This window comes from Condylura cristata, unplaced genomic scaffold (assembly GCF_000260355.1).
Source record: "Condylura cristata isolate star-nosed mole 26May11 unplaced genomic scaffold, ConCri1.0 scaffold00004, whole genome shotgun sequence".
In the NCBI taxonomy this organism is placed as follows: domain Eukaryota; kingdom Metazoa; phylum Chordata; class Mammalia; order Eulipotyphla; family Talpidae; genus Condylura; species Condylura cristata.
In genome coordinates this window covers 62,447,568-62,468,509 of record NW_004567105.1, presented here as the reverse complement: position 1 = coordinate 62,468,509, position 20,942 = coordinate 62,447,568, and the positions used below count along the sequence as shown (strand labels likewise).

The 20,942-nt window shown below is 35.9% G+C and overlaps 1 protein-coding gene across 3 annotated transcripts in view; it reads right to left on the bottom strand.

The window, feature by feature from the left end:
* The window catches only part of SMARCC1 (SWI/SNF related, matrix associated, actin dependent regulator of chromatin, subfamily c, member 1), a 129,823-nt gene that overhangs the window by 43,838 nt on the left and 65,043 nt on the right, over positions 1–20,942 (bottom strand). For all 3 annotated transcript variants that reach the window (XM_004676221.1, XM_012720447.1, XM_012720448.1), the window contains 6 exons: positions 20,148–20,261; positions 19,121–19,274; positions 17,960–18,073; positions 14,342–14,401; positions 6,733–6,991; positions 5,891–6,052 (listed from right to left, as the gene is read on the bottom strand). In XM_004676221.1, the coding sequence (XP_004676278.1) occupies positions 5,891–6,052; positions 6,733–6,991; positions 14,342–14,401; positions 17,960–18,073; positions 19,121–19,274; positions 20,148–20,261 (863 nt within the window). The remainder of the gene's footprint in view (positions 1–5,890; positions 6,053–6,732; positions 6,992–14,341; positions 14,402–17,959; positions 18,074–19,120; positions 19,275–20,147; positions 20,262–20,942) is intronic.

Genomic DNA, 20,942 nt, shown 5'->3' with positions numbered 1-20,942 from the left:
CTGGTGAATCCTCTCACCCTCCGCATCTCTGGCCTGTACCCCGTTCTGTACAAATAAATAAATATTTATTAAAAAAAAAAAAAACCCTACAATTTCCCACACTTATCTCTTATCCAACTACTTCAACCTCGCTTCAACCTATTTTCTGCCAAACTATTTATTAGCCAACATATGCTCTCTACATTTTAAAATTTAATATATGTTCTAAAGTCTTATATTTCTGTCCATCTTTAGCTTCTAAAATAAAGTCCATGAAGGCAGGGATTTTGGTCTGCTTTGTTCACCAACACCAAGAACAGAATAAAGTTAACATGATAGCAAAACACATATAGTATTTCCTTATCCCTGTGAATTAAAATGGGGAAAAAAAGTCTAGCTTACTTCTGACCTCACAGCCAAGAATGTTATGTAATGTAGTCTTGTACACTGAATCACACTGATTGAATTGTGCTCTGGATTTCATAACACTTAATCTGTTACAGAATAATCATCTACCGCTACTCTTCCTGGTATACTCTGCCAGTCTTCTAATGTTGATCCCAGGTCTTCAAGAGAGCCTAGATGTTATTCCACTGTACTGGGTTGTCAAAAAGTCACAATATGCTTTTGCATAGAAAACCAAAAAAATACATAGACTTTTTCAGCAACCCACTATTTCCCACTTTATATAAGGCAGTACAATACCATGGAATTATTGAGCCTGTCCAGTACCTGAAAAACACACACACACATTTACTACTGACAAATACTTCAATGAGAAAAAAGTTAAACTTTGGAGTAAGACTTATATTCAATTTATATACCACAGTGTGTAGACAGAAGCCAATGTAATTGGCCAATATGCTGATTTCCTGGCTTGGATATGAATAATGCTAGTTCCCACAAAGGCTTCTCCTGAAGAAAAACTTAAATGTCAAAGAAGAAAACTCAATGGTGAAAAATAGGGGTACTCAGAAAGAAATACTGATTTCTTAAAAATATTCTCAAATTATTTTCTTTTTCTTAAATTCTCCAATTTTCCACTGTAACTCAGGGCGTCTGAAATTTAGTGTTTTTAGTTAAGAAAAAAGGTCTTTAAAAAAATTTTACTTATTTATTATAAAAGAACTGGATTGGAAGCCAAAGGTGGTGAGAGGATTCAACAGAGACAGAATGGAAAGGGAACAGGCTGATTCACTGAAATACACTCTGAAGGGAGCAGTTGAGGCGAAACAGGAGAGGTCTGCTGTGCCATATGGGTCAACTCCCTGGCCAGGGATCAAACTCATGAAGAAGAGCTAGCAACAGCTTGATAGTGCTGAGACTTAACTCCACGCACTACCAGGGAGGCCCAACGAAAAAAAAAGGTCTTAAATATCAATTATTATTTTTTTTTAACTGCTAGAATTGTCCTTGTCCAAACAAAACTAAAAACAATAAAAAATCAGAGAAATCAGTAGATATTGGTAAATTAACAGAGATAAAGAGGATGACAGACTAACACTCATTCCCTAAACAATTCCTATCTAAAATTAAGAGGTGTTACAGATCCAGATCTATTCTTACCTTTTTCTTTTTTTAAAAAGATTTATTTATTGATACATACCGAACTGGGATACAGGCCAAAGGGGGGGGGGGGGGGCGGGTGTGGGGTGTGTGTGAAAGGATTCACCAGAGACAGAGTAGGGAGCACAACAGGTAGGTCAACAAAGTACAATGTTAAGGTAGAGGTCTGCCACACCAAGTGGGCCTCCTCCCTGGCTAAGGATGGGACTCGTGCTGCAGTGTCTACGGTAGCTTCATAATGCTGTGCTAAACCATTGCCGCACCAGGCAAGGCCCCATCTATCCTTACTTTTATGTGACTAAATACCACTCAATACAAATATACAATGAAAAATTAGATAGGTTAATAATAGAATTCAAAGAGAATTGTGTTATCTCATAAGGGAGTAATTTTTTCTGTATTATTTACCACTGTTAATAATGCAAGTTACCAAGTGTAACTAGTAAAGTATTATAATAAAAAAGAAAAGTACCATTTTATCATATAAAATATAAATTTCAATGTAAATTTGATATTTGCTTTCTTTGAGCTCCCTAACTGAACAGTGATTCAGAAAGGAAGAAGATACACTTCTGACTGCCCACTATAACTTTGCTGAGCCAATTTTGCCAAGAATATCATTTGTTGTCTCATAATTTATCCTATTACTCACAGCCCAATACAAATCATTTAACTATAATAGGTGAACATTAGTTACAGAAGTCTTTTCACAACACTTAGTCTTAATAAATGAAAAAGGACCCAGATTCTGTTGTGGCAACTGCTGAGTAGATATTGTAATTCAGGACTGCAATCTATTAGGTTACATCCAGATACCAGAAGTAAATTTTACTGTTTATATCATTAAGAAAATAACTTATATAGCCTCCAAGCTTTCCTGTCTTGATTTAAGTTCTGCAAATGGTGGAAACCATATATTAAAAATCCACTCACAAAGAACTAGAGATGCTAGGTTTTTTTGGTTGTTTTATTTTAAATCCAAATGAATAAAAAATGTCTGTATTTGTAAGCAAATTCTTAACCACTAATGTTCTATGGCATCAGTCACCAAAATTGTAACAGATTTATATGTAAAAACAAGACTGATTTTACAAAGGACGCTAACTTTTTTTGACCCAAAAAAGACTTTGCAAACTCTTCTCAATTCCATAATCACAGGAAAATTAAAACTGCAATGAACCAAAACCAAAAGGAGGTGAGGAAAGTAAAAGACCTTTCCCAGACACTGTGATGCAAAAATCAACAAAAAGTAACAGAGATATTTTGGCTTATTAATTTCAAACTCCAGGGAGAAAAAAGAAAACACTTAGTTTACAAAAGGAAGTAACTGGATCCTCTACGTTACTTTATAATTCAAAGGCATGGTGCTCTATTAGTAACCAATGTTTACAACAGTTAGATCAAATATTTGTTTCTATAGCTATAATAGTTCACACTAATAAAGATCTCATATCAATATCCCATTTTCCAACTTAAGATCTACTATTAAAAGACCAAACTAAACCCAAACCAAGCAGCAGGGAGAAAATAATGAAGACCTGAGTAGAGATAGATTTAATATAAAAACCAAAAGGAAGAATCTACAACACTGAAATTCCTTCTCTGAAAACATAAAAATGAGCAAGACTTGGGCTCTCCTGGGTGGCATAGGGGTTAAGTCTCACTGTTATCTCACTACCACCAACAGCAATGTAGTCTTGGATTCATCCCCAGCCAGGGAGCTGGCCCATAAGTGGTGCAGCAGACCTCTTCTGTCTCACCCACTATATTTCAATAGATCCATCATTCTGCTTCCCACTCTGTGACTGGTAGATCCTTTCACCTGCTCCACCTTACACCTCTGGCCTACACTTCTGTCCTTGTATGCATGCATGAATAAATAAATCTTAAAAAAAAAGAACCAAAAAACTGGCTAGTTTTTATCTAAATTGATAAAGAACAGAAAAAGAACCAAATTAAGAAAATCAGGAATTTGAAAATGGGAACATCATTATCAACCTTTTAGAAATGAAAATATTGAAAAATTAAAATACAAACCATCCAAAAAAGTCAGCTTTTACTATGTGGATATTCCTCAAAACATTAAAAATGGACCTATCATATGATCCAGTGATCCCACTCCCTAGAAATCCACCCAAAGGGAAAAAAACAACACTAGTTCAAAAGGAAACTTGCACCTATGGTTATAACAGCATTATTTACAATAGCTAAAACATGGCAACAACCTAAATCCCCCAAAATGTGTCACCAAGATGATGATGTGCATATGCTCAGATCAAAAAGGATAAACTTAGGCCATTTGCAGCTGGAAGAGATTATGCTACATGAAATAAATCAGAAAAAAAAAAAAAGAAAGAAAGAAATACAGGTTTTACTTAGAAATGGAATATATGGAAACCTAACAAAGGGTCAGGAAAAAGACAAAATTAAAATGCTAACCATAGACCTGTGGCACACATTAGGGGAAAGGTAAGTGGAGAGGTGGTGTCTAGGGAAGGAAGAAGATAAAGGCCTATAGTCATGGTTCACAGGTGATACTGTGTGGTAAGAAGTACAGGAACCACACCTGAAGTCAATCAAATATTATACAAAACAAACAATGATTTAAGAAAAGAAAAATAAATTTAAAGCAAAATCTAAAAAAAAATAACAAACCAACAAACCCAGCTTTTAACTTGACATATAACTCATGTGGTCAACCTATTAAACAAGTATAACTGAATGAATTTCAGTATATTCTCATATATGTGTACCATCTCCACACTAAAACTTAAAATATTTTCATCAGCTTTAAGGAAAGCTCCATTGACTTTTACCTATCACCCACTTTTTTACACCTATCTCTACTAGGTATATGCAACCATTAATCTACTCTTTGTTGCTACAGATTTCATATTGAAATTATACCTTTGAATATATAATTAAAATTATACCTTTGAATATATAATTGAAATTATGTTTCTTTTCACTTCTTGTCTACTTAGCTATCATGTATATGTCAACATTTCATGCTTGAATTAATATTCCATGATACATAATTTTTCTTAACGATTCATCAGTTCATGGACTTTTATTTCTACTTTTGGCTGTTATAACATTTTTGAGTGCAAACAACTTAGATAACATATATGAAATAAATTCCTAGCAGGAGACAAATTACCAAAATTGATGCAAAAAGAAACAGAAAACCTAAATAGATATAACCAGTAAACAGATTAAACCAGTAAGTAAAACATCAAAAAATAACAAATACTAACCGACCTAACAGAATAGAGTATTAAGAGGAATTATTCACACTGATTATGTGAGACTTACCTCTGAAACACAAAGGAGCTTCATCAGCAAGAATCAAGCAATAAAACATTATAGAATAAGGGGAAAATATGATACGACTATATCAGGTGATTAAAAAAAGCAGTTGATGAAACACAACCAACTCAAAACAAGGAATTTCATAAACCTAATAAAAGGAATCTAGAGAACCCAAATATCAATACTTTGTGATGAAACGCTAAGTTTCCCCTCTAAAATCAGAAAAAAAAGTCCCAAATAAAATAAAAAATAAAAAAGTTTAGTAAAGGAAATACAAGAGCTTTATCAAGAATGCTAAGTTTCCCCTCTAAAATCAGAAAAAAAGTCCCAAATAAAATAAAAAATAAAAAAGTTTAGTAAAGGAAATACAAGAGCTTTATCAAGAAAATAAAACTAGAAATTCTAAACCACTGCTTAAAGAATTTTTTAAAACCACAAATACATATGAAAGACACTTTATGTTCATTGATTAAAAGACTTATTATTGAGATGGCAGAGCCCCCCCTTGTTGCCCAAGGGCAGCACCATATGCAGCCACTACAGCATGAGATCCGTCCCTGGCCTAGGAGGTGACCCACATGGCATGGCAGACCTCTCCTATCTTGCCCAATGCTTTTAGCAGTGTACTTCACTCAATCTCCTTGTTCTGCTCCCCACTGTCCCTGGTTAATCCTTTCAGTCCACCTACCATCCCGCACCTCTGGCCTGTACCACAGTTCTTGTATGCATAAATAAATAAATCTTAAAAAAAAAATTCCTTCCATATAAAACCCACTTATAAACAAACAAACAAATGCATACCTAGATCAAAAAGTAGGCATCAAACACTTCACAACTGTGGTATCACAAAACAATTTTTATATTCTGGCTACCATAAAAAAAAAAAAGAAAAAATTATACACGAATCTTTAAAAACAAGTTTATAACTAAAATGGCATTCACTTTTAAGTGCCAGAAAATCCAGTTACTGTAGGTAGGTCACAGTTACTAAAAGTACAAACATCCCTTAGCTCTGTCTTTAGATGCAACTCACCAAGTTTCTCTGGCTCATCAGGTCCCGTGCCTGCAATGCAGCTACTTTCTAGACCGTAAGTGGGATCCACTTTCCCAGAGGCTCGTGCTGCTTCTTGTACTTTCTTGACATGAGCTTCAACCAATTCCAGTGGTACCTCCTCACGGACCCTAGAAAACTCCTCTGTTCACAAATAAAAATGGTACAAGGAACTGGTTTTACACAGTACTTATTTTAGTGTAAACCACTAGGAAATACAACATAATACTAGTGCCTTGTGTATAGCAATCAGTTTTGGAACTGGGGCACTCTTATCCCAGCAAATGTTAAGGGCCAAATAAGATAATGAAAGCACACCACAGCTTCTTGATCACATTAATAAAAAGGATTACTACATATCTATCTTTGACATCAAAATTTTATCCAAATTGTATATAACTCAGATGGTCTCTCTGATAATCAAGACAGCAAGGATTAAAAACTAGGCAGTCAAGAAAAAGTTCTATGGTTTAAGAAAATTCTAATTTTTAAGAAAGTAAAAGGACACCCTTTGTCAGTGAGATCAAAGTCTAAATGAATGAGAAAATATGGTATTAAAAAATGTTTCGTGCTTGTGAATTCTTAATAAAGGCTCTTAATTGTAAAAGTATTACATTTTAAGTGCCCTAGTTTAAAATGTAATATTTTGAAATGTAACACATAAACCTATTAACTATGAAATGCAACTTTAAGAAGCATATGTGATTAGTTATTTATGTAGCTGAAATGAATGTAAAAAGAGACAATGCTTAAATCTGAGATACTATTAACATGAAGGAAAGTATTAAGTCTTATCTGAAATTGTGCTGGGAAGATGACCATACCCAGAGCTGCCTTTGCTGCAGCAGATGCCACACGAGGGTCTACAACAGATGCCAAAAAAGCAACGGTGCTCATGACTGGGTTTCCTGACTGACTGAAGGGGACAGGTTGGTAAGCCAGGGGCCCAAGGGACGCATCTGAATTTTCAAGGTATGGGTCTTCAATGGGTAGCCTCAAGAAGTGGAGGATGCATTCGTCTTGGGTACGACTTCCAACATGTTCTGACACTTTGTTCCAATCATCTTTGTACATCTCCAGGGCCTAAAGTATAAAACAAACAAACAAACAAACAAAACAACAATAACAACAAACCCCCCCCCCACCCCTGGAGCTTTAATATCAAGATACCGGGAAATACTATGCCACAACATCAGAATCCTGCCTGTTTAAGGTTAGATGACTATAAACAAGGTAATAAACATATTTATAGCATACATAAAAAACCAAGTAGATTTGTTTTCCCTCTATTAAATTCTCTTAGGGGGCAACCCCACACTTCTGCAGGATCAAGGGTTGGAGACCTCTGAATCTCCTGGTTCTCAGATATTTCTAGATGCTGCACTGCTTCAAAATATCTGACTTTGGAAACAAAAAACTAAGCAGAATATAAACAATCAGGGGGAAAAAATGAAAGAGAAAACAGAAGAGATGTGGGGACTTCAGTAGTTTTAGCAACAGAACCAGCTCCCAAAAATGGCTACCTTTGTAAGAGGCCAAAGGAAAAGTATATGCAATTTCTTCAGGGAATCCAGAGAAGACCTATAACATATTTTTGTTGTGACACCACTGTTTTCCCTTCAGGACAGGATGTTCCTACTACTGCAGTATCTCCCCATTCCCTGAACAACAACATGGGAGATAGCAGTAAAATGTAAAGAAAACAGAAGTCGGATAAAGACAAGAACACAAAGACCAAAAAACTAGTATCCTTGAGGAAGATGTGGGTACACCGAATTTAATTTAAAAGAGGCTTGTATGAATTCAGTTTATGGCAAAGGAAAAAGAAGAACCTTGGAACGGGAACCAACCATTACGCTGGGTACTAAATCTCCTAAAGTTATGTGAGTCAAGTGTTCTTAGGAGCAGAACAAAGGAAAAAAGGCAGCAAAGCAATGAAAAGAGGAGAAAGGTCTCTAGACATTGCCAAGTGGCCCCAAGGAGGTTTGGTGGAAAAATCTTTGTTCTAGAGTGAACTAGGTGAAAGTAGCAGCTTTGGTGCTTTCAAACATTCTTTTTATTCACAACTTTTTAACTTTAGTAACATATTACTGGGGTTCTTTTGCTTGTTTTCATACTGTTCATCCCTCTCTCCCTTGAAGAGTACATTTATTCTTTTTACTTGTAGTATTTTAGCATATTAAAATTATAATTTTTAAAACTACATTTATATACTTAGTAAATGTTAATATTAGTTTAGAATTTTTGTTTAATTTCTAACCAAAAACAACAACAACAAAAAAAACTTCAGTTGATTCAGTATTTTTTCGTTTATTTAGGTATAAATTTCTTCATGTCTTAATTTTTTCCAGCATATTGACTTTTATATTATATATTTATTCTTAGTTTTTCATCTTTATGATATTTTGCACACAAAGGTTCTCCACCACGCCTCCTTCCAGCTACCTGGCAATGTCTAGAGACATTTCTGGTTGATATAACTATGGAGATGTTATTGGCATCTAGTAGGTAAAGGATATGGATAGTTAAACATTCCTCTACACACATGAGCCCAGACAACAACAAAAACCCACCTAGGCCAAATATCAATAGTGATGTAGTTGTAAAACTGTGTTCTAGCATGATTGCATATTTATTTACAAGGTCAGCTCATCATAAGAGTAGTTCTTTTCTTTATAACTTGTCTCAGTGAATTCTCCCCCACTCCCAAAGATTATTTATTTATGCATACAAAAACTGGGTACAGGCCAGGTGTGGGGGTTGGGGGTGTGAAAGTATTCACCAGAGACACAATGTAGAGCAGAATAGGCAGACTGAAGTACACTGCTGAGGGGAACAGCAGGAGACAGGAGCAGTCTGCTGCACCATGAGGGTAACCTCCCTGGTAGGGTGATACAGTGGCTGCAGATAGCTTCACAAGTGCTGTGCTTTAACCCAGTGGGCTACCAGAAGGGCCTCATTTGCACATTTCAAGGAGTCAATGACACAAGCTATGCAACCTCTATCAGCTGACATATTCCAGATAGAGGCAGAAGTGCCCTGAAAAATCAGAATTTCCACACTAACTTATGTTTTGACCTCCCTTTTTGTATAATCATAATATCAAAATATTCTGAGCAACGTTCAGTTTACAACTGGATTGCCTTAGCCTCATAAGGCGCTACCTGGCACTGACAAGAAAGCACTGCACCAGAGTAAGAAATTTCTCTTGAAGTCAAAAGTGATTTAACAACGGGCTGATTAATAAAAGTAATTGGCTGTTACTGTGAAGTCAATACTGAGGCAGTAGTGGAACATATTCTTTTACTGCCAAATGGATGAGAACCCAAATCTCATCACTCTACTATCTCACAAAGTCTTCTGTTCAGTTTCTAAAGAACTACTTAAACTTTCTACTATCTAGTCTTTAGAAGAGGAAATTCATCCAAGTCTCCTATTCAGAGCTAATTAAATTTTCTACCGTCTAGACTTCAAGGAAATTCACTTAAACTTTCTAACAAATTTTCAAAGAACTTTACTGTAATTTGATTTACAAGAAAATTTCCTATTCCTGCCCTCACTTTATACTTTACCCCAAAGGATGTCTCAATGAGAATGAAAGCTGTTAAGTAGTAGATAAGGTTTAAGGAGCTTTATTTTTGTTAATCTTCACTGTGGTAAATATAGTAATATTAGTCTTAAAGTTTGTGAATCTATGTACCTGTTTTAACCTTGATAGATTTAAAAAATGTTATAATCTCAACTAAAGGTCAAAAAGACCCCACCTATTGTTAGACTATTGTTAGAAAAAAGGTGATCGTGATCTCAACCCATTTTATATGCTAATGTCATCCCACTGCTTGCTTGAAATGTATAAAATAAACCTCTGCTAAAGGCAGAGCAGGAAGACTGGCACCCAACTCTGATTTCCATATCTTTCTCGCTCCCGTTCCCCTTTTCTGGGAATCTCAGCCCGCTCGCTCGTTCCTTGAGACCCTGCCTGTTCTGCCCCCCAATAATCTGTGATCGGGAACAAAGAATCTCTGACCGGTCAACAATGAGAAAAGCCTAAAGGGCAAATGGTGGCATTCTGAGCGTCAGCACTGATAACAGCATTATATAAGAGAAACAGACTTGTTTTGAAAATAGACATGGTCATATAATTGTTGGAAAAATGAGAGAGGACGTATAAAGAGAAAATTATTGGCGGTCATTTTACAGCATAAACACCTTCACTCCTCTGCCATATTTCCGATCTTCACCATTACTCACCTAGACTCAAGGAATTACTTGTTTCTCACCCTTAAATTCAGTAACTAGACTGAGGTATTTCTCAATAAGTAAATAAACAAAAACCCCCACTGTCTTTTTCCTGCCTACAACTTATTTCACTGCTCATCATTCTTATGGGATTTAGATCAAATATAATTGGAGCTTTACCTACTTCTATCCAACTCTATTCTTTAATGTTCCAGAAATACCTGCAACACAGTTTGTAGGTGTCATGCCTACATAGTTTGTTCTGCATTAGATATATCATGTGCTACAACATCAGATGACTAAGTAGAAGTCCGTTGTCTTATTCCATCATTTCTACTCTCATTCTGGTATCCTGATGCTAAAAATGAAATGTGCAACTGCTATAAGGACTGAGCCTTCTGTGACTTCTTAAACTGATGACATATTTTCAGGTCAAATACTTGAAATTCCTCACACATTTCACAAATGAAATCTTACTCAAACAAGACTTCAAGGTCTTCATCTTATGCAGAATTTTTCTTAAATGCTAATATATCAACCTTCACACATACCAATCAAAGATCTCTTTCAAATTGCATTCATTCACCCAATGTTTAGATTCCACTTTGGTTATTCACAAAACTGAAATTATGTATCCGATATTTGTAAAAAGACAATCAGGAAGCAGTCTTCTGCCCACCTGTGACTATGCAGGTGCCTCCTGCCACCTGCTCTCCTTCTGCAGGGAGCTGCCTCCTGCCTGTCCATGACATATACTATGCTGGGGCTTCTCTGCACTGACCTCCCTCAGTGGAGGCTGCTCTCCACTTTGCAAACCTGCCCTTCTCGGGCATCTCTTCCTGCCTGCTCGTGTCTATGCAATTGTCTATCCTTTTCCCTAATGAGCCTGCTCTTAAAATAAGGGGGGAAAAAAGACAATTTAACTAATTCAGTAAGAGAAAACATCAATTCAAGTCTTTTAAAATGATACAATGGGTTAGGACGCAACACTGCAAGCTAGTTCAGCCACTTCAGTATGAGTCTGATCCCCAGCCCTGGAGGTGACTGACATGGCATGATAGACCTCTCCTGATCTGCCTGCTGCTCCCCTCAGCAGTGTATTTCCATCGATCTGCCTGTTCTGCACCTCACTCTGTCTCTGGTGAAGCCTCTTATCACCCCTGCACCTCTGGCTAATACCCCAGTTCTATATGCATAAATAAATAAATCTTAAAAAAAAAACAAACACAACACCACACATACACACCAAATATTTGAGATGTTGACTATATGATACACTTATCTAATAAAATGGGAGTGATTGGGGGTGTGGGGGTAAATAAGCCCTGATGAGTCTTTCAGATTTCTGTATTAATGAGAGAAACTGACATTTTGGTTATAAATACATTAAAATATTTCATCTGATTCCAAGTTCTTAAGCTATTAATTACTGATAAATAAACTATAGAAATACAAAGTGTTGCTGGGAAACAATGATATCGGGAAACTTTTCATTTCTCTTTGTGTAAGTGTAGGAAACACCTGCTGATCCAACTCCATGTTTAAAAGAAAAACCTACCATACAGGTTCCACCTGCAGGAGAGAAAATGCACTATTGTGTAAAGGAACTGTGGTTTTCTAGGATGTGTTGAGGGTCAACAGTGGCTGGGTCATTTTGACATCACTCTGTATTTACAATTCACTAATCTTAAATGGAGAAGAGGAGCAATTTCTGAGTATCAATGTGCAGCAAGAAAAAGAACTGACTCATACTGTTGTTCTAGCTGGTGATCCACAACTATATATTTTTTGCTATAGCTCAAAGATTCCAAATTAGTAGTTAAAAGACAGTATTATATTTCCTTTCAAGTTTTAAAAATATTTACATTAGTATCTGTGGCAGATATGATTGGACAAAATACTCCTGAAATAAGTAAAATGTGGCTCAGAAAAGCTCCTTTCATATCACTGATACTGAGTCAGTAGACAGGAATTAAAATGATGGCAAATCCCCAAAGGAAGAAATAATTTTTCACTTTAAGGGAGGTAAGGATAAAGTGAGAGAGTGTAAACTAACAAAAGGAACTAGTTAATACACTGGAAAAACTTACAGTCTGAACCATTTTACACATTTTAAATGTGTCTAGACCAGATGAAATATAATGCTGAATCACTCCAGTGAAAGGGAGTGCTCTTTTTCCATAAATACACTGTTCTGATAGTTCGGTTTTAAGTGGTTAAGTTAGATGCTACTGTAAATTACTAACAACATTCATCAACTTCTTCCAAACTGACTCCACTACAGAAATTAGAAAGCAAGGTGTTTGCTTTTTACTCTGTGGTTATAAGATTTTGAGCAATGAAGAGGGAGAGGCTGTTAAGTGGCTTCTGTGAAAGCTTTTCCTTTCAAGAGGGAAAGTCCTCACAGGTCCTTTTCCAACTCTATTCCTGTGTTTACTGGAGTTATGAAACCTAGAAACTAGCCAGTCTACCTCTGATCAGAAAAAAACACACAAAGAGAGAATGTGGAGAGCTAAGTAGGAGAAAAAAAACAAAATAATTGAATAATGGAAAGAACTTTAAAATTTCCAACATGAAAAAAATCTCGCTAAAACTAAACCAATAATATCCTTTTACTTTCATCTACTGCTAATCAGACATACTGTTCTTTGCAGGTAAAAGCTGCCCTAACAGATTAACAATTACCCACAAATACTTAGTAGTGTCAAGCAGTCTATTTTGTTAAAAAAAAAAAAATTGTTCTGTAACTAAAGACAAAAAATTGGTCATTCTTCAGAAACAATTAATATAAAGTCAGTATTTTCTACTATTTCCAAAGTAAAAATAATGTTAAAATATAACCAGGCAAGTATTTGTAAGAATCTACAAAGACATGAAGAAATTCAAGTAACTATTCAAAAAATAACAATAGCACAAATTACCACTGATTTACCATACTTTCGCTTTCTTTAAAAAAAATGAAAAAAAAAAAAAAAAGGTTATTTTTACATCATTTTGTGCTTTTTTCCATCTCAGTTGTAATCCCCATAGGCTTCCCATCACCAAATCTCCCACATGCTATCACCATGGTGATAGTTTTTTTTTTTTTTTTTTAATGACAAATTTCTTTAGTTACTTCTCAGGAATCCTTTTCAGAAATAAGAAGCTTTGCAGTTAAGTGCACAGGGCACTAGGGAACTAATCTGTAATGACTGAGGTGGGCTAAGTTAAAAAAAAAAACTGAAATATGAGAGATGACCTACATCAAAGAAGCATCTGCTACTCAAGATCAAACAATTGCTATGTGGAAATGAGACTGCAGAAATCCCAGATCTTCCAATTTTGGAGGAAAAATTAGAAATTTCTATCACCTTGGTGAAGCCCCAATATTTAAATGTCAGCAACAGATTCGAAAGAAAAAAAACAACCTGAACAACCACAGTACACACACACACACACACACACACACACACACATACACACGGCTTAATATCCCCTAATGATTGGTGTGTCACTCTAATATTTATCCACAAGAGAAATTTTTATTAAAGTTCATGGCATAGATAAAAAATTTTCAGTATAGAGCCCTCCCTCATGGCGCAAGGGTAGCACTATGAAGCTCTCCACAGTCACTGCAGTACAAGCACATGGCACAGCAGACCTTTCCTGTCTCAGCAGTGTTCTCTTGAGCAGTGTATTTCAGTCAATCTGCCTGTTCTGCTTCAGTCAATCTGCCCACTCTGTCTCTGGTGAATCCTCTCAATCCCTCCATCCCCATTCTGGCCTGTACCTCAGTTCTTATGTGGATAAATAAATAAATCTTTAAAAATTTTTTTTTCAGTATAAAGTCCAAAGGTATATTTAAGATGATACCATGGGCCATCCCTGGTGGTGCAATGAGTTAGGATGCAACACTGCAAGCAAGCCACAGCCACTTCAATGCAAGTTTGATCCCCAGCACCAGAGGTGATCCAAATGGTGTAGCAGACCTCTCCTGTCTCGCCCACTGATCCCCTCAGCAGTTTACTTTGTCAATCTGCCTGCTCAGCTCCACATTCTGTTTCTGGTAAATCCTCTCACCGCCCCTGCACCTTTGGCCTATACCCCAGTTCTGTGTGCATAAGTAAATAAATCTTAACAACAACAACAACAAAGTCACAGAATTCACCACCATCTCATATGCTGATAAAGGGGCCACACCATTAATTAGCTTACCTCCAACAGTAGAAGGGTCTCCTGTTCAGTCCATTCTCTTCCAGCACTAGCACCTTTACTCTAAAGAAAACAAAATCAGAAATTATACACCCAATCCTGAAGGCAGAATATGGAGTTCAGCAGGACTGTCTTTTAAATTCAGGAGTCTGTTTTAAGCAACTCACTTAAACCAGTGCCTGGATAATGGAAATAAAATCTTTTAAAATCTAAATTTCCAACACAAAGTCTGGCTATGTCAAAGATTTCTTGCTGTCTATCAAGGACTCCTGGGGTATTTACAAATATAATTTCTATTATTTTGATATTCAAATTACCTTATGAAGCTGAAAGAATTTTAATGCATACCATAAATCAGCAATAGTATTATAAATGTAATATAAATATTTGGTAAAATTTGAAGATGTTACTTTCTCCAAGAACTAAAGACAAACTCTGTCACATAGAAAAGACTAAAGCAGATTCTTAATACTAAATGCAACATTCATATCATCATATTTTTATCATTTCTTGATTGAAATAAATTCAGCGATTCTCTAAACTCCAAACAATCGTCTCTAGGAGAGTTCCTTAAAAGTTCCAATGCATGTAATAAGCATGGAGGTATAAGATATCCATGTTTTCATTACATAAATTTTACCTATTCATACTTATTGATTTGTAGGCCCTGATCCTCATAAATTTGTAGGCAACTGGATGTGTGCTACATCTGACATTATTCTTTTTCAGGAGATGCTAACAATACAAAATATGTAGCTTTACATATTATGTCTTTTCTGAAAACTCTATTTTGGAGATTACACTTAATAATTGAAGAGAAAAATTTCATGTCCCAGGATTTCCTGTTAATAAAGTTTTCAATTCATTTGATTGAACATTTTTACTAAATTGTATAGGTTATCAATTGAGTAAATTATTGCATTTTGTTGTTCTTAAGGACAGTCAATTTCGTGTTGAATTATATTACCTTCATGTTAATATGTGCAGAATGGGTTGTGATAAAATCTATTTCTGATAAGTAATTTGTCTATTTTCTTCAGTAGTCTGGCTAGTGGCTTATCAAATTTAATAATATTTTCAAATAGCTGTTTCTTGAATTCATTAATTTTTTGTTTTGGTTATTGTATTCAGCTAATCACGTAATTTTACATGTATGAATCACACAACCATAAGGTATAATTTCAAAGTTTTACAGTTTATTGAGATTCATTTTATGGCTCAGAATTGGACATATTTTGGTGAATGTTAAAACAATGTGCTTCCTAATATACTGCAGTCTTCTATAAATACTACTGGGTTAGAATGTTGATGGTGTTCTTTATCTTCTATATTCTCATTGACGTTCTAGTTGATCTATCAATTACTGAATAAGAATTAGTCTTAAACTTATTATGCCTATTATTCTTTTCTATTCTACCAGATTATGATTTTTTTTTTAAAGATTTATTTATTTATTCATACAGAACTGGGGTAAAGGCCAGAGACGCGGAGGGTGAGAGGCTTCACCAGAGACAGAGCGGGGAACAGAACAGGCAGATCGACGAAGTACACTGCTGAGGGGAGCAGCGGGCGGGTCAGGAGAGGTCTGCCACGCCATGTGGATCTCCTCCAGGGCAAGCGGGGATCGAACTCATGCGGAAGTGGCTTCAGCTTCTTTGTGCTGGGCTTTAACCCGCTGCGCCACCAGGGAGGGCCTATGATTTATTTTTATTGAAACTTTCTAATAAGGTGATTAGAATAATCATGGCCTCTTGATTTGATTATAAAATGCCTATTTAATTCTTATAAAGCAACTTGTCCACTTATGTCAGTATTAAAATAATGATTCTGCCATTCTCTTGGTTAATGTTTATGTCTTTTTTCCATTCGTTCACTTTAGGTCTGTGGCATTGTATTTAATAAAATGGGTATTTTACAGTGTGCTAGTGCTAACTTCTCCATCTTTTGGATCTCTACAAAGCTTGTCATTGAACTTTTAAGTTCTTTTTTAAAAGATTTTATGTATTTATTCATATAAGAAATGGAGTGTAGGCCAGAGGTGGAAATAGAACTGAAATACACTTCTGAGGGGAGCAGTGGGGGAGACAGGAGAGGTGTGCTGCACCATGTGGGTTAGTACCCTAGCTGCGGATCACACTGGTGCTGCAGTGGCTGCTGATAGCTTGATAGTGATGAGTCATAACCCCTTGTGCCACCAGGGACTCCCTACGCTTTTAATTTTTTTTTTTTAAAGATTTATTTATTTATTCATACAGAACTGGGGTACAGGCCAGAGATGCGGAGGGTGAGAGGATTCACCAGGGACAGAGTGGGGAGCAGAACAGGCAGATCGACGAAGTACACTGCTGAGGGGAGCAGCGGGCGGGTCAGGAGAGGTCTGCCACGCCATGTGGATCTCCTCCAGGGCAGGCGGGGATCAAACTCATGCGGAAGTGGCTTTGGCTTCTTAGTGCTGTGCTTTAACCCGCTGCGCCACCAGGGAGGGCCCCGCTTTTAATTTTTAAGGGTTTTTTCCTACTGGACATAAAATCCCAGCATGTTATTTTTCTTTCTGCACTTTAAAATGTTACTACATTGGGCCCTCCCTGGTGGTGCAGCGGGTCCCAGCCTTTCTCCAGGTACTTTTAAGAAGTTAAAGCACAGCATTAAGAAGCTAAAGCCACTTCTGCATGAGTTCAATCCCTGCCTGCCCCGGAGGTGACCACATGGCATGGCAGACCTCTCCCGACCCGCCCGCTGCTCCCTTCAGCAGTGTGCTTCGTCTATCTGCCTGTTCTGCTCCCCACTCTGTCTCTTGTGAATCCTATCACCCTCCACATCTCTGGCCTGTACCCCAGTTCTGTATGAATAAATAAATCTTAAAAAAAAAAAAAAAATGCTACTACATTGTCCTCTTTGTTTCTATCATTTGGTTGAAAAAAATCACACAGTTTTATTATTGTTCCTTTGAACTTAATGTGTCCTTCCCCAAACCTACTCCCAGCCTTTCTCCAGGTACTTTTAAGAAGTTAGTCTTAAAAGAGTTTAAGTAGCATGTGTCCAAGTGTGATTTTTCTCTGTATACAAATTTGGATGTGTTCAACAGTCTCTTTGCTTGTAGGTTTGTATATTTTTATTAATTTCAAACTTTCTGGCCATCACATAGACAAATTCTTGCTTTCTTTAAACTGCTAGCGATACATCACAAGTTCTTTTCACTGAATTGCAAATTCCAAATATCATTTTTGCTTTAGTTTCAATGTATCTACTAACTTTCATTCTGCTGTTACTATCCTGCTGTTAAGTTCATCCAATGAATTAATTTCATGTATATATTTAAAGTATGTAATAACTATTTGGCTCTTTTTATATACCCCAATAATTTGTTGAAATTTGCTAATTTATACATTATTTGGTTCCAACTATCATTGTTATTTTTAAATGTCTTCTAACCACACAGGAAATAAAAAGATAAAGATTTGTTTTCTACAATGCCATCATATTAAAGCAGAAAGCTCACTTCCTTATATAAAAAAAAAATAAATTAAATTTCCTATGGAAAATGATGTTTTTAAAAGAAGGGCAAAAATCTTACACACTACTAGATTGTGGTCCATGTATATTTAGAAAAAAAATTCTTACCTTTGCTAAGGTTTTCTTGGAATAAATATCAGTGCGGAGACCAAAGTTCTGTAAATCAATTGGTTTTTCTTTGTTCTTCTCAGGAAAATTTAACATCTGCTGAGCAGCAGGAACCTATCAGTCAGAAACATTAAAAGTGACTGTATTAACCACAGCAATGGCAAGGGAATAGAAATCGTTAAGGAATTGCTTAATATTTACTTAAATCATCTTGGCAGGGATGCCACCCCCCAAAAAAGCCCATCTCTTCAAACTACACGTTAAAAGAGATTTCAACACATAAGTATTTTTTTGCCTCTTTCAACTCACAGAAAGAATAGGCAATTTTTCTTTACTATGATCTTCCATTTCACAATGGAATGTTAATCCAAGTAATGTTAATCTAAGTTAATGCAATATAAAATCCGTCTGACACAATGTTTTCATGAATGTATGTATGGCCACTTAAATATTAGATAGCGGAAAACATTTCTGTGGAATCTGCTTGACTTTGATGGCAGAGTGATAAAGGAGACATTAAGTAGGAAAGGAAATCTAGAACATAAAAAAATAAGATATAGGGTCTTGGTATTAATGGGAGAGTATTATCATAAATACATAAAGTTGATCGTTCAACAACATGGGATTGAAATATAAGGATTCACATGAAATTTTATCTCCCATCCATGCTTTCTGTATTCACAGTTTCAACCCTGTTGCTTAAATCCACAGATGAAGAATCCACAGATATGGAAAGCCAAATCATAAGAAACTTGAGCATCTGTGTATTTGGTATAGGTGCATTTGGTGGGTGGGAGAGGGGAGGAGTTTGGGAGCAAGTGATTTGGTTGGAAGCACTAATACTAATGACATGGATAACAAAGATGTCAGTAGTTAAGTTTTTGGAAAGTCGAGAGTTATGTATGGATTGTCAACTAAAAGGTCAACACCTAAAATCTTCACACTGTTCAAGGATCAACTGTATTCTTTAAGAAGCATTTATAATGGATCAAATAAAGGAAAAGTAAAATATATTAAAAATAGAAGGTGAAGAAAAAAAGGGAAAAGTATAAGCTAAGAAACAGAACTATGTATATTACATGACAATTAATTGTTGAATACAAATGCTCTCAACGGTTGCTATCACCATCCAGACCTAAAGAAAAGGCAGCATTACTTCACCTGAGGTGATCGAAGATGTAGAGGCACAAGTCCAGAAGGGGTATCAGCTAATACATTGAAATGAGGAGTAGGAGGAGGTCCCATTGCCATAGGACGACTTTCTGGATCCACTTGGTAATTAACAAGCCCCCACTGCTCTAAAAAGGCATGAACCCTGAGGAATAAAAGCACTAAGTTAAAAATCTAAAAACTGTAATCCATCTCATCAATAACCATCAACTCACATATTAAAAAACAAAATAAAGGGCCCTCCCTGGTGGCACAATGGGTTCAAGTGAAGCACTATGAAGTTATCTGCAACCACTGCAGCATAAATTTGATCCCCAGCCAGGGAGGTGATCCACATGGTGCAAAAGACCTCTACTGGCCCACCCCGATTCTCTCAGCAGTGTTTTACAGTCAAGCCACCTACTTGGCTCCCCACTCTGCCTCTAGTGAATTCTCCTACCTCATGCACCTCTGGCCTATACCCCAATTCTTATATGCATAAATAAATGAATCTTAAAAAAAGAAAAAATGTATTCTCTACAGATTATGAACAATCACAAAGTAATTGACAAAGGTTTCATTGTATGAGGAACAATTTTCCAACAAACAAAATAAAGTTGACAAGACAGTACCCCCAAAACCTAGGATAAAATCTAACAGCCTCAATTACAGAAATTATTGAATAAATGCTCACTGAGGTCCATGGTAAAATAATTTATAGACTAACTTCAAGGATATACTATTTTGTTGTTGTTCTTTGCTTTTCAAAAGTAGATATAAAGCACAAAACTTATCCACTATTCACTTCAACTCACTATACCCCATTCCTGGTCAATTCATTATCTGACTATGAAATCAAAATGTAAATTATAAAATCTTAAAAAAAAAAATGTTCAGATACTTAAATTATTAAAAGACATAAAATGTAGGTACCTTATTAACCATTCCCCTCTATCCAGTTTCATCATATTAGACAGAAGTCTTATCAGGAGCTACCTGGAGTACAGTACAGCATCTAAGAAGATGTCATAAATTTTACCTCATCACAGCACATACATCTCCAGTCAAGTTTCTCCGGCAAGCTGTGCTGGTTAAATATTCTTGAGGGTTTAGTCGATATGTGTCAATCATAAAATTTCTATATGCCAAGTATCTAAAAAACAAGGACACAATACATACAGTACATAAATATCCTTTCAGAAACAACTCTTCATAGGGTCTGAAATCTTTCTGTTTCACACATCCAAACATAACAGAAAGTTAAGACAACAATCCAACAAACAGTAATACTGTATTAACTCAGGGAAATCCCTAATATGCAAAACACTTAACTAAAATAGATGAAGAAATTAACGTGAAGAAAAATAAATGCGATTTTGTCACAGAGATAAGTGGGTAAGTCCATAGTTGCCTGCAGAATTTGCAAATACACAAGCTGCTTAGGCAAAATCTGTATCTGCTAGCATAGTGTAAAAGAAACAGATCTAAGAACGTACCATACAGAAACTCATCATCTTCATTATCTCTCTATATGATAGGGTTAAGTACTGTCCCACTTACAGAAGATAAAACAGAAGCACAAAATGATTTAAAGAATTTGTCAGACCAGGAGACTGGCTGCTTGGTGGAGCTAAAATCAAGCAGTGGGAGGGTTTTGGAATCCATGTTGCATCATGTTTCTATAATATTCCTAAAATAAAAGTGGATTCAGTTCAAATAATGACTATGTATCTTTTGGCTGGCAGTCTTTCAGATACTATGTATGCAACATGTAGAATCTACTAGAAGAAACTCAAAGGAAAGACAAGAACATAAAAAAAAAAAAAAAAAAAAA